Source organism: Rhamphochromis longiceps, linkage group LG3 (genome assembly GCF_057381845.1).
Source record: "Rhamphochromis longiceps isolate RC_006_pf linkage group LG3, R_longiceps_female_GT1.1, whole genome shotgun sequence".
Classification (NCBI taxonomy): Eukaryota; Metazoa; Chordata; class Actinopteri; order Cichliformes; family Cichlidae; genus Rhamphochromis; species Rhamphochromis longiceps.
In genome coordinates this window covers 4,967,306-4,989,820 of record NC_140559.1, presented here as the reverse complement: position 1 = coordinate 4,989,820, position 22,515 = coordinate 4,967,306, and the positions used below count along the sequence as shown (strand labels likewise).

At 42.0% G+C, this 22,515-nt stretch overlaps 3 protein-coding genes across 9 annotated transcripts in view; all 3 read right to left on the bottom strand.

Annotated features, from left to right (window-relative positions):
* The window catches only part of LOC146672608 (uncharacterized), a 322,020-nt gene extending 300,671 nt beyond the window's left edge, over positions 1 to 21,349 (bottom strand). The window contains exon 1 of the mRNA XM_085401288.1: positions 21,114 to 21,349. The gene's annotated coding sequence lies outside the window, so the exon portion shown is untranslated. The remainder of the gene's footprint in view (positions 1 to 21,113) is intronic.
* On the bottom strand, positions 14,558 to 17,592 carry LOC146672609 (phospholipase D1-like). Of its 3 annotated transcripts, XM_085401340.1 has the most exons (4): positions 16,823 to 17,592; positions 15,949 to 16,531; positions 15,766 to 15,859; positions 14,558 to 15,423 (listed from the first exon to the last, which is right to left on the bottom strand). In XM_085401340.1, exons 1-2 carry the CDS (start codon positions 17,042 to 17,044, stop codon positions 16,277 to 16,279), a joined length of 477 nt encoding a protein of 158 aa, XP_085257466.1. In that variant the 5' UTR covers positions 17,045 to 17,592; the 3' UTR covers positions 14,558 to 15,423; positions 15,766 to 15,859; positions 15,949 to 16,276. The 3 variants fall into 3 exon arrangements, with proteins under 3 accessions (XP_085257466.1, XP_085257463.1, XP_085257465.1); XM_085401337.1 differs by having other exon boundaries at positions 14,558 to 15,427; positions 15,766 to 16,531; XM_085401339.1 differs by having other exon boundaries at positions 15,766 to 16,531.
* LOC146672607 (uncharacterized) overlaps positions 19,609 to 22,515 on the bottom strand; it is a 54,826-nt gene continuing 51,919 nt past the window's right edge. For 4 of the 5 annotated variants that reach the window (XM_085401294.1, XM_085401292.1, XM_085401295.1 and 1 more), the window contains one exon: positions 19,609 to 20,796. In XM_085401294.1, the coding sequence (XP_085257420.1) occupies positions 20,104 to 20,796 (693 nt within the window). In that variant the 3' untranslated portion in view covers positions 19,609 to 20,103. The remainder of the gene's footprint in view (positions 20,797 to 22,515) is intronic. The other variant, XM_085401297.1, reaches the window with a different exon arrangement.

The window sequence follows — 22,515 nt, the reverse complement described above, 5'->3', positions numbered from 1 at the left end:
TATGGTGGGGTAGACTGAAGTTGAAGGCATGTGAGAACAGACATAACATTCTTTTTCATCTATGGTGTTGTGTAGGTATCGGTACCAGGCATTGTTCATCCAAGGGTGAATGTGATCTTGGGTCATCTCAGTTAGATGGGAGTTGTCATGGGTCCACCTCTTGAGACGGGGAATAGTTGGTGTTATTCTGCGGGCTCTTCCAGGTATCAGCCAGAAGAGCATCACCCCTAAGATGACACCGGCCACCAGACAGATCAGGCGGCACATGAACCGTTTCCGTTGAAAGTGACAAGCACTTAAGCATAGCAGCTTTGGGGCTGGGGCTGGTGGCTCTTCTTCTTCTAGATTCATCATGCTGGCTCTCTGCATTCTAGGCGTCCCCGGTGTTGTCATTGGTTCCTCTCTTTGGTGGGATGGGTCACTCTTTATTATGTGTTTGTTCTTCAGGGCGACCAGGCACACCCGGGCTCCAAGTGAGGAGACCACTGGCGAGAAGGTAAAGGGCGGGGTATACCCAATCAGCCCTTTCCTTCACCAGGGGATCACTTGAGAGTCGGGGGAACCGGCGTCTTATTGTGGTGCAAACACTTTCTTCACGTGACTTTGATGGATCCACGAAGGTCTTTCAGCGATTTTACAAGCTGTTGGTGTAGTCAGCAACACTTGAAAAGGACCCTCCCACTTCGGAGAACTCCAGTTTTTCCGCTGGAGGACTTTAATCAGAATCCAATCACCGGGGTTCAACCTGCAAGAGACTGGAGATAGATCACTCGGCAGTTGATTGTTTAAAATCACTTCTTTATTTTCAAACAGTTTTGTCATCCATTCTGCCATTGTTGTTTCTGCAATGGATTTATTAATTGGCTCGCTCGTTATGGGAAGAGGGAAGTGTCTGCCATGTACAACTTCAAATGGCGTTAGACCACCTGCTCCTTGAGTTATTCTCATCCATAACTTAACTAAGCTTAGACATTCAGGCCATGGTTTTTTAGTTTCTTCCATACATTTCCTCAATCTTTGTTTAATTGTGCCGTTAGTTCTCTCGACTAATCCTGCACTTTGTGGATGATAAGAACAATGATGTTTTATGCTAAAGCCTAGAGCTTCAGAAACTTTACTTATCACTTCATTTACAAAATGTGTGCCATTGTCTGATCTTATCAGAGACGGAATGCCATATGTTGGAATGAAATGGTTGCACAAACATTTTGCTACTGAAATTGCATCTGCTTTTTTCACTGGGTATATTTCTGGCCACTTGGAAAATACATCTATTATCACAAGTGCATACTTGGAGGATTGAGATTCATTTAGTTCTATAAAATCCATGTGGATAGTATGGAATGGGTGTGGCGGTGTAGGGAACCGGCCTCGCTTTGGTCGTAAATTTCCCTGAGCATTGTGTTTTTGGCAAATCATGCATGTTCTAATAAACTCTTTTGCTGAACTTTCAAAATTTTTTGTATAGAACTGTTTATTGAGTATATTAATCATCCCACCCGCTGACACATGCGTTCTGCCGTGTGTCACTAATGCAGCAGTTTTATGCAAATTTTTTGGAAGGATTGGTTTGCCATTACACATCATGAGATTGTCTTTTAATTCTGCTCCATCTTTCAACCAAGATTTTTGTTCACTCAGCGATGCTGTTTTCTGTGCATCTGCTAGTATTTCTAATGGTATTAAATCTATGGTTTCTGTTGTTAAAACATCAATGTGTTTTTCTGCAGCTGCTTTGGCTGCTTTGTCAGCAAAGTTATTTCCTCTTGTTATTTCTGTGTCATCCTTTTGATGAGCTGCACATTTGCATAGTGCTAATTCTTTTGGCAACGTTATTACTTCTAATAGCTTTTTTAGAAGGTTTGCATGTTGAACTGGGTTGCCTGAGGACGTTGTCATTCCTCTGTTATGCCATATTTTTGCGAAATGATGAACTGCTGAATAGACATATTGGCTATCTGTGTGTATATTGACACTTTGACCTTCGTACAGTGTACATGCTCTGATGACTGCGGTCAATTCTGCGCTTTGAGCAGAGTTTGAGGAACTGAGAGCTTTTGCCTCTACCACTGCATCAACAGTTGTGACCGCGTAACCCACACAATTTCTACCGTAAATATCTTTTGACGCTGAGCCGTCCACAAAAACATTACTGAAACTGCTCTGGGGGGAACTGTGTATATCATTGCGAGGCTTTGTGTCTTCCTCTAATTTTTTTAATGCAACAATGTTGTTCTCCATCCAGAGGGGTCGGCAAAAGTGTGCTTGGGTTTAGCTGGCCACACTTCTCTATTGTTATGTGTGATTGCGAAAGTAAAATCCCCACATAAGAAAGTTGTCTGGCATGTGTGAGGAAAGAGAGATTTGCTTGGAGCAAAATAGAGGTCACAGCATGTGGGACTTTAATGATCAACTTATGTCCCAAAACAATGTCTGCACATTTTTTAACTGCCTCTGCTGCTGCTGCGCATGCCTGTACACAGGTAGGTAATCCAGCAGCTACAGAGTCAAGTTTGCATGAGTAGAAAGCTAATGGGCGTTGTTTTTCTCCAAAAGCTTGAGTTAACACTGCTTTCATGTACCCTCCTGCACCATCAACATGGAGAATGAACTGTTTTTCATAGTCTGGTAAGGCTAAGACGGTACATGTCTGCAATGCTATTTTTAAATCAACAAAAGCTTTTTCTGCTTCTGGGGTCCATTGTATTTTGTCTTTTAATGCTAGGTCTTTACCATAAATGAGGTTCTGTAGTGGCTGGGCCAGCAGTGCATACTCTGGAATCCAGCATCTACAGAAATTGCACAGACCTAAATAACTCATCATTTGTTGTTTAGTAACTGGCTTTGGAGCATTTTGTACAGCTACTTTTCTGCTGTCTAACAGCTGTCTGCCTTGTCCTGTTAATTTGTGGCCAAGGTATGTCACTTCCTGGCTCCACAACTGCAATTTATGCTGTGATACCTTATGGCCTTGCTCTGCGAGATGTTGCAAAACTGTCAGTGTGTTTGTTTTGCACTCATCCTGTGTATGGCCCGTAATTAATATATCATCTACATACAGCAAGAATTGCCCTGGAGCAGGGAGGGAGCAAGATGACATTGATTTTCTCAAAGCCTCTGCATAAAGCGTGGGGCTATTCTGGAATCCTTGAGGCAACCTTGTATAAATATACTTTTGATTGTTAAAGGTGAATCCGAATAGCTTCTGTGAGTCAGGGTGTAGAGGCACAGAGAAGAAAGCATTGGACAAGTCTATTACAGAGAACCACTGTTCTTTTGGTGTTACTTGATTTAAAATTGTGTGTGGGTTTGCAACCACTGGGGGTATTTGCTCTGTTACCTCGTTTATTGCTCTTAGATCATGAACTAGGCGATATTTTCCTGTATTAGCCTTTTTTACTGGAAAAATTGGTGTATTACACGTGGCTTCATTAGTTTTCACGAGAATACCTGCTTTTTGCATATCTGCTATGACTGGTCCAATTCCTTCTCTCGCCTCTGCACTCAAGGGATATTGTGGTTTTACAGGCCTATATGTGGTTGTAGTTTTCACCACTACTGGATCTGCTTCTTTTATTAGGCCTACATCTGTGGGTCCTTGAGACCATAATGTTTGTGGTAGCTTTTCTAGTTCAGGATGTGTTTCAACTGTTAACACTTGTCATTCGTCTTGCTCTGTTGTGGCTAAATGTGTAGCCGGTGTGGCTGTCACCGGCCAACACAGCGTGAGTCTCATGCACCCTGTTCTACGGCCTTTTTGCCAGCCCTCACACTCTGTTTTGTCATATCTGTCCATTTCTACATTTCTCAGCACTGTGCCTAACTCAGACCAAGGCGTTTGGTCGTTGCATGCAACAGATACATGAGGGTTCAACATTTTATTTATGCGTTGCACTGCATCTGTCTGTAACACTGAGCATACTGCATTGCCACTCTGTGTTACATACAGGTGTTGTAGGACTAGTTTTTGTGGTCCTAGTCTGTGCACTTGCTGATCATAAATTTTGTCTGGGCCTGGGACATGTTTATACCACAGGGTGTTGTGGTATGCTGCTGGGTCCTGCCTCTGTGAGTGTTCAGGTAAGTACACATTAGCCTTGGCTTCCAGAGGTTCAAGTTTTGGTAAATCTAAAGTCCAGTAATAATTTGGCTCACCTGAACCTTCACAAACAAAAATGTCTTCAGTTTGGCTCTGACTTTCAGAGAGTAGGAGTCTGGCTTGCATGCCACTTTCTTCAGGGATAACTCCTATTTTTAATTTTGTTAAAGCATCTCTTCCTAACAAATTTAGTGGACAAGATAGGTCATAGATGCACTGATTTTTGCAGCCACGACCACTTTCTCTATGTGACATAAAGAGGGGAACGGTTAGCTGTTGCAATGTCACATGTCCTGAAGCTGATTTCACAATTAAAGTGTCTTTTGAGAAAGTTACATTTGGGACTTCTACTGTTAAGACAGATCTACACGCTCCTGTGTCACAAAGGAATTTTACTGGGACACCATTCACGTGTACTATAACTGTTGGCTTTGCTTCTGACCCTAGCAGTAGTTGTTCAATATTGTAAACTTCCCCTTCACTTGTTTCACTTCCTTCCTCTCGTGCTAGTCATTCATCACGGCGTCTGCGCCTGTCATCATCACTTTCTTGCTCCTGGCTTACACTTCTACAGTCTCGAGCGAAGTGCCCGTATTTACCACAGTTATAACATTGTATATCTCTTTTGTCTCTTCTTTGTCCTACTTTCTGCTTTCCCTTACGTGGCTTAAAACCTGCTGTGTGTTTTTGTTGTCCTGAGAAAGCTATAAAGCCTGTCTCTGGGTCAATCATGAAAACTCCTTCTGTTTTTTCTTTCTGTTTATACACTTTAACTGCATGCTCAGCATATTGCAGGGCGTCAGGCAGAGTGCCTGTGTTTTGTGTCACCCAGTGTTTGTCTACGTGTGTTTTTATTTTGGGCATTAGGCCATTCAGGAAGGCATTTTTTAATTGTTGTTGAAAAGCAGACTGTGGATTTGGATCGTGATTCAGTCCTGAATTTTGCCCAAAAACAGGACGTAAGCGATCCAGATAGTCTGATGCTGTCTCTCCTTCCTTTTGTTTGCACTCTCCTATTTTTCCATAATCTGGCCTTGGGGCTAAATTGATTTCTATTCTGCCGTACAAGTCATTTATTTGTTGATCTAACAGAGGAGTGTCTGGTCCTAGGACATCGCCGTTTTGGTCGTTTCCTGTGTAGGCTCCTCTGACTCTAGGAAAACGTAAACCTAATAAATCTTGAAGAACCTGTTGCATCTCATGACCATTCAAACCCCAACCACGACGAATCAACTCTACTGCATGTCGCCACTGTTGAAAACCTTCATTAAGGGGTGGGACATCTTTTAGCACATTCTCTCTGTCCTTATGGGACCAGGGTCTGAATGCGTATATCAGAGGTTCTCCATCTATTGGTATGATTCCTTGGCCGTCTACAGGCCCACTGGGTTGCCCATACCTAGGATTTGATAAGGCAACCATTGGAAACTGACCTACAGTTCCTTCTTTTTTGTAGTGATTATGTTTAGTCATAAGATTAAGCTGATGTTTTGCCTCAGCATAGGGATCTGGAGCAAAAGGGTTGTGAGGAGAGATTACAGGAAGCGGTGACGCAGGAATTGGTGCAGCTGCTGCTGCTGCTGCTGCTGTCTGTGTGGGCTGAGAGGAAGGTGCATAAGGAGGGGGGTTTTTTCCCTCTCCAGCAGCTCTCTGTTTATCTTTATTTTCTTGTTTTTGGGCACGTTTAGCACTGCGTTTATCATTTTCTGCCTCCCATGCTTTGAAAAGTCGCCATTCTGCTACACGTTTTGCTTTTTTCTTTTGACTTTTTTCCTCAAATAGTTCTTTTTGCAAAGCAGCTTTTAAAGCAGTTATTGACTCTTGATTGCATTTGCCTTGCCAGGCTGGACAATAAATTTTATGTGGATTTCTCCACCTATTTGCACTGACTCTTCCTGCATTTTGACAGTTTTTCTCAAGCTTTTCTTCATCTGCTGTTAATTTTACTTTAGTTTTAGAATTACCCATTTTGAACTAATTACGTCAGAACTGTGACACCTTCTTTGGCATGCAAAAGTGAGAATGGGTTTTCAATAACAGCCTTCTACTCACTCGCTATTCGAGTGAGCGGTTATTGATTTTACGTGATGACGCACAACCCTTTTTCCACTTTAACCAATACGTGAGTGTACACAGGAAAACAGTTTGAGAAGTGGTTCGACCGCTTATTGGGTCGTAAAAACAACTCACTCCTCTATTTCAACACAAACAAAGCGCGTTTTTGTAATTTTTATTGAGATTTTCCATAGGCCTATTTCATGTAACCTTCAACCTGTTCCGTTGCAGCCACTCCTCGAGTGACCGGAACTCGTTCCGTTACAGCTGCTACCCAGAGCAACCGGAACTTTTAATAGCGATTTCTAGATTATCGCTCTTGCCTGTTGTCTCCTTAAGTCCCTCTCTGGACTATGAGATCTGTCGGCGCTCACCAGGCTTACACTATTTTAAAGGAAAATCTCAATATCAACGTATTTTAACGCTTGATGGAATGCAGTGTTTCATATTCACCTTACTGTGGCGCTGCGTTTTTGGATCCGGTGCTCATCGGTTCCTGCAGCCGTGAAGGCCGAACGCTGACCGGAGATCGAATTCACGTTCCCGGATTTTCTTTTGCTGTGCACAGACTCTTTTCCAGCGCAGGCGTCACGACGTCAGGATCCGATGAAGACCGCTGTGGAAAACTAGACGTTAAAAATAACAGTCAGTTCTCCGGCTACGAAGGACCAATTAAATGTCAGGGGTTTAGACATTTGTTCAAAACACAAGTAAGAGAAATGAGACAACTGCAGACCAACTCAGAGAGTAATTAGAAAACGTGCGCACGGGTGAATGTCTCTCTGAGAAGACACCACCCCGAGCACAGGCTCGCTGCTTTATTTATAAGGCAAAAATGGGTTACATAGTACTTCCTCTTTTAACAGATGTTGACGAGAGGTTAAGCATTAAATCAACTTATCTGATCTTTCACACACTGGGATTAAAAATACAGAAGTATATCATGCTTTATCTGACATCACAGACATTATAGGAAAGAATGCATCATTATATCATGCTGTCAAAACATCTCAAACACTTAAGTAAGGAATGTATCAGTTTTCCTTTAACAATAAACTTGGTTAGCTGATTCTTCAACAATAGGCTTGGTTATGTGAAAATATATGAACACACTAAATATAAGGCACACTTGGTTAGAATATAAGGCCTACTTGATTATATTGTATTATAGAGATTTGGTTATAGTGTATAATGTAGAAAATCTCTTAACATATACCAACAAGACAGCGTCCATCACTGTGACAACAGCGTTTGTTTTCATTCAAAGGCTTCATGGTTTTTCCTTTAATACCTGGGGGGCCGGTCTCCAGTCAAAATGCCCGGGACCATTTTTTGTCCCAGTCCAGCCCTGGTGTCAGATCTGCATGCAGTGTCAATGAGACGATCAACAACAGATCAGACAAAACACTCAGGCGGACACTCCTCTGTAGAAGGAAACATGGAAAGTGTGAGGTAATCAGTGCACAACATCACTTTGTATTTCAGGCTGTTTTTATATAGAACTTCAGCACCAATGTAAAAGTTCTGGTTTTAGGAAGATGAAGAACATTTTCAGGAAGGATGCCGTCTGCAAGCAGAGCTGCTTGAACCTCAGCGCTGAGGTCCAGACTACTTCCTGTGAAGCCACGTGATGTAAATCTGCTGCTGTAACTTCACAGTTTACTGAAGCTAAATGCAACGTTACCATATAATCTGTTTTCAACAAAGGTTTCACTCCGTCCGGTGTTGATGGAATGATTCAGGCCGTACTCGTCAGGCTTCCCATCGACCACACGCATTTCAGTCACAAACCCCGTGACTGACAACAAGGGAAACAGCAGAAGAAAAGATGTGAAAAATACTGGATGATGATGATGGAGGATTAACCGCGGTGGCTAAACTGTTTCCTGTCTTTGTGGGCGTACTCACAGGGAAGTTTCCAGGCACGTCAGTCTTGGTGGCTAAAGTCTCCATTTTCCAACATGTATCGCTACAGGTGCAAAGACACAACATTAATCATCAGTGTAAATATTTTAATGCTGTCCAAACGGTGTTTGCTTTGTCTGTCCTCTCGCGCTCACAGAGGAAACGAGGACGCCACCTTCAACCCATCTTCAGTTGGCTCAACCATGGCCGGACTTCCTGTTGGCTTTGTGACAGCAAACCACTTGAAATGAGAGCAAACTGCAGTCAAGCACCACTTACAGCAACCTGTGGACACGCAAATGGAAAGCACTGAGAATCATACAGAAGCATAAGAGCTGTTTATTGTAACACGTGTGTGTGTGTGTGTGTGTGTGTGTGTGTGTGTGTGTGTGTGTGTGTGTGTGTGTGTGTGTGTGTGTGTGTGTGTGTGTGTGTGTGCACATTAATAACACACTGATGTATGTTAGTTTGATTTATGCTATATCTGAGAAAACAACTGCAGAATTTTACATCAAAGTTTCCAAAGCTGATGTTTTGTTGTTCACTCTGTTTTATATTCATATAGTTTGTTGTTTTTAAATCAGTGGACAAAATAAATATTATCACACAAAATCCAGGGTGAAACATAACCAAATAACCTAAATGGTGAAGTCATTATAGAAGTACATGTTGCAAAGGTCAGCCTCCTGTATAGACTGCTAAACTGTCTGGGGGGGCCCTGCCTGTCCTCGTTGGATAAGCTCCACCCCTTTTCCATAAGACGGAGACATTTGTATGAAAATAGATGGGCAGTAAAATAAAAAATAAAAAATATTATGGATGACTCTGTAAATCAAAGTCGGCCTGAGGCAGAAGCAGAAACCATGAGGAGCACAGCACCACTCCCACAAGGGCACGAAGTGAAGCCATAGCTGCTGAAGAGTGAAGACGTGATGATGGAGGAGATCACAGATGAAGATCTGCTGCCTGCTGACTCTTTATATAGAAGAGTGAGACTATCTCCCCACCAACAGCTGCACTTATACAAACTCCAGGTGCTGGGATGGCTTTGAACATGTGACATTTTCTGCAAACACATGGACAGTTTCATAAGCACAAAGATTATTCCTGCAGCGGCAGAATCGTATCCACTGTGTGAGAGGTGAACGTCAGACAGTTCTTAGAAAATGTAGTTTCTCTTTAAGCTTTTAACGTCTCTTTTACCCCATTTGTCTAAAACTACTTGACAGCCCTTCATGTCAGAGGTTTATTACCTGTGCAGGATGGAGCACATGGTCTCAGTCAGGCTGGACACGATCACTCCTACAGGAAGTAAATGTGATTTTATTTCACCTGTGAAATGATGAAAAACAGCAGAATAGCTCACGCTAACAAACGGGTGTTGAAATGTTTCATTTTCTGCTGTTTCACAGGTCAAAAAGGGCGTCGAAGCAAACTGAAGCTGAGCTGCTGCTGCTGTTGTAGTGCAGCATCTGCTGTGTGCTTCATCAGAGAACCTTCTGTACACAGCAGACAGAGGCTGCTGCCACTGAAGTCCATCTGCTAGAGAGCTTTAAACACTGGTTATTGAAGTGGCTTTGATGACACTGATACACAGTCTTTGCTGCTGTCACAGGACAGGGATCCACCAGGGAGTAGTTGTCAGGATAAAGAGCCTTCGCTTCTCTAAATATAAACTGGATACTTGTAGGAAACTTTGGGAAGCAGCATTTTTCCTCATATCGTCTAAACTGAAGTTAGCTCAGGTGCTTCTTCCATACTTGCTCTGCAGAAAGCCAAAGAGTTTGGAGCTCTGCAAACATTTGCAGCACAGCTGGATGTTTGTAACTTTGGTCACCTCTGTATCATCCCTCAGATTCTTTCTGCACAGCTTTGAAACCATGACAGCACGAGTGATGCTGAGGAGACGTCCAGTTTAAACAGACCTTTATTCCTGGAACACAAACACATGAAGTGATGCTGCTAAAGAAGAACATTTAATCGCACTAATGAATCAAGCATCTGTATGTCTGTCAGTCTGTCAACAGTTCCTCTGATCGACTTCAGACTTGGTGGGTATTTTGTTTTTGCAGCGGTCAAAGTCGATCAGCGTGTTGCTTTGTCTGCTGTAAATCTGCCTGTACAAAGGGAAACATGCATGTTTTACATGCAAACTCACAACATGGCTGCATTTTTGTGATTATGTGTATTTTATATTGATTTATTCTATTATGTTTTGTATATGAATCTTTACAAGTGTGTCGATACAAAGGCTTGATTAAAACAAAGGTCTCAGCTGTGCTGTTAGGGATGCTCTCATATTTGTTTCAAATGTAATAAATCAAAGGATTTCAGGCTTTTCATCCTTTTTATTTGTTTGGTTCTAACAGCAGCTGGATAAAAACATGCAGGTGATGAATATAATTGTGTGATATTATGAGCATTGTGAATAAAGAAAGAGCAGAGATAGTAAAAAGGAAACAGGTGATGGACGTGAGATTTTCAGAACAAAAGCTCCTCAGTGAGACGATCACCTGGACACAAGGTCAGGCAGCTGGGACTCATCTAGAGAGCAAAATGGAAAAGTGATCTGTGCAGAACATCACTGTTGATTGCAGTTATTTACATCAGACTTCTTCTCTGAGATAAGAGCAGCATTTGTGGGAAAGATGACAGTATTTCCAGGCTGGATGCTGTTTGCAGGGAGAACTGAATGAAAGTCTCCTGCACCTCAGCGCTGAGGTCCACACCTGTGAACACAGATGAGGTCAATCTGCTGCAGCACGTAGAGCTTTACTGATCAGCAGGTTCAAAGGATTCAGCAGAGCGTAGAGTCAGAGCTAAACCTGGGAGTCACTCACGCAGTCCGGCTGGCGCATCTCCATCTGAACACCTCCGGTGTCGCGGCGCGGGCGTCTCAGATGGCCAACAGCCCCCGGTGGCACCTCCTCTCTCCACGCTGGTCCTCGGGGATTCCATCATCAGGAACGTGCGGATGAGGGGGGCGCTCACGCTGTCGTTCCCGGGAGCCACTGTTGTTGACATAGTGGACAGAATTCCCAACATTCTGGCATCCCACCCACAGGTTAACCGGCTCATCATCCACATCGGCACCAATGACATCCCCAAACAGCAATCTGAGCTGCTGAAGTTGGACTTCCTCCAACTCTTCAGCCTCCTTGGTCAGTTGCAGGTGAGTGCTTTTATCTCTGGGCCCACCCCCACCTGTGGCAGAGGGATAGGCCGTTTCAGCCGGCTGCTCAGCCTTAACACCTGGCTTTCCTCCGCCTGTGTCTCCCACGGCTTGGGTTTTATTAACAACTTTGATGCCTTCTGGGAGAGGAGGCATCTTTTTGGGGCAGACGGGCTCCACCTCAACGCCTGGGGACGCCGTTTGCTGTCCGCCAATTTGGCATTTGGCGTACAGCACTGCCGCACACCGCCCTGTCACTACCCCAAACTGACATTACCTGCTGATCCGTCTGCTACTGACTGATGTCCCCTTGGTCCCAGCTCCTATATTTGTTCCACTTTTAACAGTAATACACAAAACTCTGGACTCGGACCTTTCTCTCCCACAGTCAACACAATACCCGTCATAATCACAAACAGAGCAACAGAATTATCATAAATCCAGTAACTCCAAAAACATTAATAACCTCCGGCCTCTTCAAAAATATCAACATCCATTCAACTCTATTGTCAAAAATCCACCAGTCTCAATCAGTATGGCACTTTTAAATGTCCGCTCTCTGTGGAACAAGTCTTTTATTATTAATGATTTAATTTTAGATAATAAACTTGACTGTTTATTTTTAACTGAAACATGGCTGGGTTCGGATGCACCAGTTGTTCTCACTGAGGCCTCCCCACCAAATTTTAATTTCTCTTTTTCTATTAGAAGTGGTGAGAGAGGTGGTGGGACTGCATCTTTAACCAACAACACACTCACCACCAAACAAATTTTACTTGATCATTTTACCACTTTTGAATTCCGTGCTATTGTTTTCAGCAGCCCTCCAGTTTTATCTGTCACAGTTTATAGACCACCTAAAGACAGCGCTGCTTTTATCAAGGAATTCTCTGAATTTTTAACAAACATACACTCAAAATATAACATGATAATTTTAACCGGTGATTTTAACCTGCACATAGATAATCCTTCTGACCCTGCAGCAAAAGAATTCTTAAACATTCTTCACTGTTTGGATTTTACCAGCACGTCACGCAGTCGACTCACAACAGAGGACACACTCTGGACCTGGTCATCACCCATGGGCTGTCCACCAGCGTGTCCTCTGTTGTTGACTTGGCTGTCTCTGACCACTACTGTGTGTTTTTTAACATCACCGGTTTTATTCAGCGGAAGACCTCAGTGCGAACTGTGAGGAGGCGCTATCTAACCTCTGAAGTGGCTGCAAATTTCACCAGGGTTTTAGACGAATGCCCCCCTGTGATTTTACCTGCATCCTGCGATTTGATTTTTAGTTATTTTAACAGCAAACTGAAGAAAAGCCTTGACTCCGTTGCTCCACTCACCACCAAAAAGATTAACGTAAAACATGCATCACCCTGGAGAAACGAAGAAGTCAAAAAACTCAAAAGAAATTGCAGGGCAGCAGAAAGGAGGTGGAGGAAAAATAAAAACACTATCAACCATCAAATATTTTGCGAGCAACTTAAAATGTACAATAATACATTAAGGAAGTCAAGAAATTCATACTTTGCCAAAATAATCAGTAATAACAAAAATAATCCCAAGGTCCTCTTTTCCACCATAGATCATTTATTTAACCCTGATTTTAACAGCTCCCAAAGAACAGACTCGCTCTGTGAGCAGTTTGCAGACCACTTCAGGGGAAAAATCAGCGCCATCAGATCTGATATTTTATCTAATCGTGATATGATTTTAAACACATCTGAGGGCTCGATTGTACCTGAGGAGACACTGGACAGCTTTGTCCTGGTTAATGCTGAGAACCTGCAGAAAGTTTTCTCCACAGTGAGACCCACCACATGTCTTTTAGATCCAATCCCTTCTTCACTCTTTAAAACACTTTATGGATTTTTTGAGGCTGAGCTTTTATACATGATGAATTGCTCTCTTCAGTTGGGTGTCTTCCCTGCTGCCTTTAAAACGGCGGTGGTGAGGCCCCTTCTGAAGAAGAGCAATTTGGATTGTAATGATTTTAATAACTACAGACCTGTATCCAACTCACCATTTTTAAGTAAAATCTTAGAAAAACTTGTTTTTACTCAGATTACTGATTTTCTCAATGATAGACAGATCCTGGAGATATTCCAGTCTGGTTTTAGGGTGAACCACAGCACAGAGACGGCTCTCCTAAAGGTTTAAAGGTAATAACCTAAAGGTAATAACTATTGCATTTATTAAACTGATTTGCATTAGACTGCTGATTTATTGTGAATGAATGATATTGTTTTATGATGCATTATACTGCTGAGTTATAAGAAATACTGTTCGCAGAAAGTCATCGCCTTATTTGTCTGATTAGAAGAGAACAGCCTAACTAAGCCTAACAGGGGACAGGTACTTCTGCCCAACCTGGCAGCCACAAAGTGAACTCATTTAGGTAAAGATAACCACATGCACCTAACCAGCCTGCACCAGCCTGACATTTCTTCCTCCTAAGTAAAAACCAATGGATGGATTGAACTTAGAGTCTCAGCTCAGTTTTCTATTTTGACCACCTACACCCCAAGATACTCTTTTAAAAAGTGTTGTTTTCAGATCCCTTTGAAGTTCATAAAGGGCCTGTTCATTTTCATTCAGATGTTTTATTACATAAATTTTACTGTTTTCTTTTGATTTATGCTCCCACTACACTGCACCTCTACAAACAACAATGCCACGGACTGTCAGCTGCTTTTACATGCTGTGAACATGAGTAGGTTTGATCAGAGTTTCAATTATCAAAGAAAAGACAGACTGAGCAAAAAGAAGGAAAAAAAGACCAACTTCTTCCCAACTGACAAGAAAAATACTCGTCATGTTTTCATAATAAAGGATCAGGCTCCCCATTTATGACAGCTTGGACCAATAATGTATGTTACACTGATGCTACTGTAGAGACAGGGTCAACATCTCTATTTAAATATAATTAATATACAAAACACAATAAAAGTTATACATGAATTATTCATTATTTTTACTATTGATAAAATTCATGTATACTAATCAAAGTTATACATGAGTAACGACATTATTAATAATGATTAATAATAATAATTCTAATGCCAACATGATGACTGTTCATAGCTCCTGCTTTGAAATACTGAACTTAAACATTGACCTGATGAAAGATCACAATTCACAGTGGCCCACTGTCAGAATCATTCTGAATATAAACTCATCGAGTTAATCTGAACCTTTCTCAAATGTGCTGTGAATAAATGCTGCTGCAAGCCACTGTGGGAAAGCTGTGTTATTATCATGGAAACATCTGTGACACATTCACAGAGGACGAGGACACAAAGGGACGACACGCAGAGGCTGTGTTAAAGTCAAAAATCCAAATCTTTAGTCCTAAACAGGCAGTGGTTACAAACAGGAAGACGAGCAGTCCATTAAACAGTCTACAGGGTCAAACATACAGAGAATTCAAACAGCTATTAAAAACAAATAACTGGACACTGAAAAACTTCAGTGATGTGTGAGGCACCAAAGGGAAGCAGCTGAGTATATTCAATGAATTATCTTCAAATACAAAGACAGAAACTCCTACAGGCAGCATGCAAACTGAGCAGGATACACAAAGATCAGAGATTACAAAAGAAATCAGAAAAGGATTTCAAACTTACTGAGAGCAAGGCCTCTGTTACAAATCTGTCTAATAGAAAAACATGCTGTACAGATACAATACGCTCAGTGTTCATGGTCATTTAAAAACTGGCTCTACCTGAACCACTTCAATATTTTATGAAGTCACTGAGTCGACCATTTCTACAGTTTGTTTCCTTCATTGCAGTTAGAGTGCGGCTGGTAAGGATGAAAACACACACAGAGCGTAAATTGTCTTTGTTAGTAACAAACGTCAGCAAAGAAAAGACAAAACACACAAACACTCTCATGATATTCATGAATCATTAGAAAGCATCCAAACATTCTGCTCGTGGACTTTTACAGTCTTATTTGCACTCGCTCATCTTCATAATCATCCTGATCAATACATGACAGGGGAGGCTTTGAGGTAGGCGGGGCTCTCTGCTGATGTCAGCATGAAAGGCAGGACCAGCGTCTGCCACATGTTGGTGAAACATCACAGTACACTGGCGTGGTTTCCTTTCCAGATGTTGGACGTTTGACACTTCAACGTTGAGGCCAACAAGAAGACACAGTTTTGGGTCGGGTTGCTGCAGGGTTTCTAACTGAGCAAAAGCAGAAGCACACAGACCAACAGGGATCAGATGCTGAGTGTTAGAGGAACATCTGTGCTGATCACTGAATGCTGCTGTGGTCTCTTGTTGAAGTTGGCTGGTGGGACAGTCTAATAGTGATATCCTGCCCATCGGAGGAACACTTTTAAAAACACATGCAATACTTTGTTTGTATTACAGTCACAGTTTATGTTATTTTTGTCCTTTAAAAGTGTTGCTGTACTATAAAGTCCTATAATTTGAGGCTAAAATGGCTCAGAGAGTCTCTCTCTCAGAGGATCTCCTTTGAAAGTGGAGACGGCTTTATCCGCTGATCCACGTCACTTTACCTGGATGTTTTCTTTGAAGCTGGATGAAGACTCCTCTCCCTCACTCCTGCTGCAGCTGTGTGGTCCAGTTGGCCTCTGAGGTCACAGTCAACATCTGTAGCAGAAGAGGGGAAATAAAAGTCCAGGTTACCAAAACTGGGAGCTTTTCCAAAATAGAGCGTAACTGGACTTTTTCAGCCTTACAGGCAGATAGTCGTCTGAAGCTGCAGCTTTTTCTTTTTAGCTTTTTCCAATCTCTGCTCTCGGCTTTCTTTGAGAACATGTCTGCTTTCTTGGCATGGGTCTGTCTGCTGTTGGTGAAGAGACTAAATCCACATACTCGCTACTAAGATCTCCTCAAGTAGTCTCAACCAGATTACAGTTTAAGAGTAAATGTCTCCTGAGAGTTTCACCTTGGGGAGATGCTGTCTTGCTAACATGCAATCATGAGCATTAATCTATGAGGTGAAAAAGTCATTTTAAAAGCTCCAGCCACAAGTTTTATTTCATCTGTGTTTTGGTCAGAGTCCCATCAGACCTCCAGAATGGTGTCAGAGTGTTTTCTATCCACGTGATGAGCACAGGCCTCACGTCCAGACCTCCACGGGCACCATAGCCTCTTTGGAGCTAATAGGTGCAAGAAGGTTTTGTTGGGATAGGAACTGAAGAGGAAACTGACGAGGAAGGCAAGGATCTTCTTCAGCTCCTCCGAGCCAGGACCTCTTTGTGTAGGCCAGCATTGGCCAGGTAGCCCTCCAGCATCGCTGGATGGCCGACAGTGGAAAACCTAGAGGAGTAGGAGAGAAACAGCAGCTTGGAGCATGTCTTTATACTGTTTAGTTTTTAGAGCCACAGACTTTCTTTTAATGTCATTGTTCAGGATCTATGACTGATTATGTATTTATTGTATTCCTCCATGACTGTGTGACAGCAAGTGGAAAAAAACCAGCTTCACCTTTGTTGATATGCTTGTAATTTTAATATTGATTAAATGGCCCATGAAATAATAGAAAGCTCATATATGAAAATGTATTTTAAGAAGTAAAATGTTAATCTGAGTACAAAGGAGTACACTCACCTTCTGGTAGATGGAGGTGTAGCGAGCGCTGGTGAACATCCAGGCCTCCTCGTAGAACTGATCACTGATTGGATCCAAAACATCGATGGAGGATCTGTGTAAGCGCTGAGGATCGTCCTGATGGACAGAACAGAAGGAGAGTGAGACAAGTGAAGATATACTAAATAACACTGTGACATGAACTGAGCCACACACAGTTTGATTCACAGGTGATTGACACATTATTTGACCACGAGCAATCTTTTCTGGTTTGACGCCGTCTTTGTAGCCAGAAACCAGCTCTCTCCTCGGCTTCCTCCACTACACGCTTCCCCCACGCCAGTCTCCTCCGTCACTATAAAGGGGAGAGTCATGAGCTCCATCACCCTCACCTGTGCCGTCCAACGTCCCGCCACCAGCCTCCACTGCAGCAGGCCAGAGACCACACCCCTGCCACAATAAGTAAAAGTATATCCTTGCTGTACCCTTGATGCTAAATGTGCTAAATTAACCGCTGCCTTTGCCCCTTTGGGATTATTCTTATGTCACTGGGATGTTGACCTTTGACCTTCACATTAGAGAGATGGGCAGACATAATTAGTGTATGAATTTTAAAGTAACAGGTAATAAAGAGAGTGTAGCAAATGTAGTCAGGTTTCTTACTCTGTATCACACATGAGTGCCCGAGGGAGGCGGGGCTGACTGGGGAGACACAGGAAACAGAGAGACAGGGCTGACTCGACATGAAACGATGAAACGTGGGACACGGGAACAGAAACTAAACACAGGCTGAAATGAACACTGAGGGAGGGAGAACTAAGATTACTGTGAGCCTGATAAATAAGAAGAACAAAAACCAAGAAAAACAAGAGTCAAAGAAAACCAAAAACACAAAGCATTGGGCCAGGACCCACTGCTGTGACATTTATATGTGATAAAAACATTAAAAACTGCTCAGATGTTGAAATCTTTCTACGTATACTTTAGGTTCAGCTCTCCAGCCTGGCATTTGGTTAAGCATGATTCAAACATTTGATTTTGTTTAACTGGTTTTAATTATAGTTACTTTTTGTGAACATTTGTTGCAGCATTTAAAAATACATCATTTATTTTCAAACTTTTATTTGATTTAGAGCATCATATTTGACCAACGTAAATGTTTTAATTTCATATAAAATAACTGAAACAGTGAACTAAATATCTGAAATCTTTCCTTCCTTAAAAGTTATAATCCTACTTAAGTTATAGTGCAAACGCTTAAGCAACAAATATACTTGATGCTAATTAATTCATATTTCCCTTTGATGTTGCAACTATGCGGTCACTTCTGTCTTTAAACAAAATAATATTTTCCAGTTACAGAAATCATAAAGTCCAAACTAAAGTGCTACTGTTGCTATATGCATTTTATATAAATCATGGATGGTGGTCCTGACATGAAGGAAGAGAAAGTTACAGGTTGCATCCTTTGACTTTGTCTCCGTGCCTTTGGGCGATTTTCAGAAGGACAGATGTTTCTGTTCAATTCTTAAATCAATGTTTTCAAACACAAACACTATTTTAAAGCTTCTAGAGAGTAAAATATTAATGATAATTATAATAACAATAATAAAAACAAAAGCTCTCAGATCCATCAAACCAAGCAGCAGAAAGAACAATAACTGAAGAGAAAACTTTAACCTTGTAGACTTCATTATGTTCCAGCTGCTCTACAGACGCTGTGACCTCGAACTTAAGCAGGTCGTAACGTATGTGCAGCTCAATAACTTCATAATCAGACCCTGTGGTATTTAGGCAGCAGAACAACTAAGAATAACAACTACAAATAATGTTTTTAGGTTTCTGTTGTACTGCAAGGTTCTGTACAGGAGAACCAAACCAAGAGCAAATATTACGTCTCATTTACACCTGAGCACGAAGAGCCATCAACATTTAGCAAATTGAATCATCTTTGTTTAGATGCAAGAAGAATCATATAGAAATGAAAAAGTAGAAATAGAAATCCAGAGCAAAGATATCCTCTAATTCAGCGTAGCACATGTGCAGCTGCTGCGATTCACGTAAGCATTCGGCTCGTCGCTGTTGCAGATTTTTCTCTCGCTGTTCTGGCTCACAGCGCTGCAAACACAAAAATAAATATCCCCAAAGGTGTGAAAGGGAGCTAATTAGTAAGAGTATTGTTACTCTCCGCAGGAGTAGTCCAGCAGTAGAAATCAGTCCAATAACAAGGTGTGTAACATCTAGCAGGGTGACAGAAAAACCCAGGGTAACTTCTAAGGACCTCAACGTCTCTCTCACATTGTGTTTTTTAAACATGCTTCCATTTGTCACTTCAGTCTTTACTCTGAAATACAGGAAGAGAAATCATGGCTGAAACAATTTCTCATGAAACCAGGGGTGTGGTCCAACAGTCAGTTTGGTGAGGAAGGTTCCTAACTGAGAGAAGTGACCCAGAAGTATCTGTGTAGCAGCCACAATGAATCCAGATCATGAGCTTTATTAACTGATCAAAGTCTCTTCTTTCATCTTCTGTATCATTCAGTTTGCATTGGTAATGCCCATTATTGTAATGCTTTTTTAAGACCAGCAAAACTTTATTTCACTTTGGGTTAGCTGGGATAAGTGATGGATGGAGGGAATTTTACTTCAGCCACAGAAATCCTAAACAGGAAGGAGGAGCAGAGTTACAGTGGATCACTATCCAGCAGGGAAACAAGGTTTATTTCAATTTCTTGGCCATGAGTGAGATTTACTGAGTGGGCAAATTAGGGAGACGACACCATCAGATCCCGAGCCCTCCATGTGTTAATCAAGAGACGGCTGCTGTGCTACAACCATAAATAATGAATAAATTAGGAGCTAAAGCTGAAAGGACAGTTTATTTGTACCATCTTCACGTGAACACATTCAAGAACATCACAGATGAAGAAACATTAAAAACTTCCACACTACATAAAGCAAGAAAAATAGTTTTTCTTTCAGGTGGTTTCAGAAAAACAGAAACATCAAACATCTCCAAGACTCTCTTTGAAAGAACTAAAAACCTTTGTTCTCATGGTCCAATCATGAGTGAACTCCCCGATGAAGCCTTGTGTGCTAAAACATGTCAGAGTTTTAAAGGTTAAACATGAGTTTCCAAAACGTTTTGCTGGAGAACAATGAACTATTTGACTGAGTTTCAATCATTTACAGACGAGCAAAACCAGGACAGAGAAAAAAGGACAAAACTGACTCAGTAAAACAACAGAAAAGAAGATCCCATGTAGATCTGTATTATGTAGAAGTTCAGCCCAGCAACCAGTTCAGTTCAACACAAGTTTAAATGATTCTATCTGAACTCTGTGGAGCCTGATCTCAAGCTTTTTGAGTCCGACACAGAAACCAGAGGATCTTTCTGTGTCTTCAGATTCACTGTTATCCAGTGATGAGAGTGATTTCAGCCCTGAGTGATCGCGCTGATGTTTGCACAGAGCAGACAATGAGGTGAATGTTTGGGCACATTGGTAACAGTGAAACAGTTTATTAGTAACGTGGGATCGTTTGTGTTCAGAGTATGAACTGAGATTCCTGAAGCTCTTGTCACACTGGTCACAGCTGTAGTTTCCTTCCATGTGTGCACGTTCATGAATGTTACGACTACCTGACCGTGAGAAGCTTCTCTCACAGTGTCTGCACTTGTGTGGTTTCTCTCCTGTGTGGACTCGTTTGTGTGATTTAAGCTTCCATGCAGTGGTGAAGGATGACCCACACTGATCACAGAGGTGCTTTTTAACCCCACTGTGAATCAGTTCATGTTGTTTTAAGTGATGTGATGTGGTGAAGCTTCTCCCACATTCTTTGCAGTATTTCAGTTTGTCTCCAGTGTGTCTACGTTGATGTGTTTTAAGGGCAGCTTGCCGACTGAAAGTTTTTCCACAGAGGTCACAATGAAAGTCTTTCCCACCACCACAGTGATGACAGGGTTGAGAACTGGATCCATCTGTGTCGCTCTGCTTCTAAACAAAGACACAAAGACAGTGTAAGTCAGTCCTTGTATCCTGAACGTCGCCTGAAATAAAGAGCATCTCTGCAGACGTCCAACTACATTTGACTGTTTCAGTTAACACACTCAGTTTACTGGGCTGCAATAACTACAATACTACCACCATAATACTACAGTGATACTAAAATCATAACTGAAAGGAAAATCTGAATAATCACTCAGAGCTGCTTTTCCATGCAGTAGAATTGCTAACATGCTAACACAGTTTAATGAGCAGAGTTGTTCCAAACAGTCAGGCTAAAATGACAAGATAACAATATAAATACATACCTCACAGTAGCTGCACTTGTAGAGTCTCTTTCTGGTGTGGATCTGTTGGTGTCGTCTCAGGTGATGTGGAGATTTAAAAGTCTTCTCACACAGGTCACATCGATAAGGTCTCTCCTCAGTGTGGGTAAACATGTGTTGTTGTAACTGTGCGTCTGTTGTAAACTGTTTGCCACACTGTTCACAGCAGTACACATCATGTCTGGTGTGAATGCGTAGGTGTGTATTTCGGCTCCCTCTCTGGCCGAAAGTTTTTCCACACTCGTCACAGCTGTATGCCTTAATTCCAGAGTGGGTAACTAGATGCCTCTGTAAGTGGCTACTGTGAGTAAAAGCTCTGCCACACTGATCACAGCTGTACGCTTTAACTCCACTGTGGATGAGTTGGTGTTGTTTTAGGGAACGCATCCAGGAAAAAGACTTTCCACACAAGTCACAGCTGAACGGTCTCTCTCCAGTGTGGATGACCTGATGCTGTTTTAGTGAAGCCTTCACAGTAAACTCCATCCCACACTCGTCACAGCTGTATGGCTTAATTCCAGAGTGGGTAACTAGATGCCTCTGTAAGTGGCTACTTTGAGTAAAAGCTCTGCCACACTGATCACAGCTGTATGGCTTAATTCCAGAGTGGGTAACTAGATGCCTCTGTAAGTGGCTACTTTGAGTAAAAGCTCTGCCACACTGATCACAGCTGTATGCCTTAATTCCAGAGTGGGTAACTAGATGCCTCTGTAAGTGGCTACTTTGAGTAAAAGCTCTGCCACACTGATCACAGCTGTACGCTTTAACTCCACTGTGGATGAGTTGGTGTTGTTTTAGGGAAACCTTGAAGGAAAAAGACTTTCCACACAAGTCACAGCTGAACGGTCTCTCTCCAGTGTGGATGACCTGATGCTGTTTTAGTTTAGCCCTCAGAGTAAAACCCTTCCCACACTCGTCACAGCTGTGTTTTTTCTCTCCCTTTCTTCTGTGAGGTTTGTCGGCCTCCTGAGAGCGCTGACTTCTGGCTCCATGTTGGTCCTGCAGTGACAGAGATACAAACAGAGGCAGTGAGTGAAATGCAGTCGTGGAACAAACTCAACCTTCAAACTCCATTAACACTAGTTTTAAACCTGAAGGTGGAGCGTGGCACCAAACACCTTAAAGGTCTCTTATCCCCACCTGCTGGTAGTTCTAACACATTACATCCAACCTGCTGTTAAAGATAATTCATGACTGTTCAAACACTAAAATCATGCACACACACACACACACACACACACACACACACACACACACACACACACACACACACACACACACACACATTATTTTATAATTTAGATTATTTTGTTGTTTCCTATTACATATTTCTATAATTTGTATAGATTTATACAGAATTATTCAGTGATAATAAATCCTATGT

Bases quoted from the DNA above. Each gene is read 5' to 3' on its own strand.
- LOC146672609 (XM_085401337.1), bottom strand. From the start codon at position 17,044: ATGTGTCAATCACCTGTGAATCAAACTGTGTGTGGCTCAGTTCATGTC. The intron at 16,532-16,822 runs GTGAGTGTACTC...CTACTCCTCTAG, and splicing joins ACACCTCCATCTACCAGAAG to GTTTTCCACTGTCGGCCATC.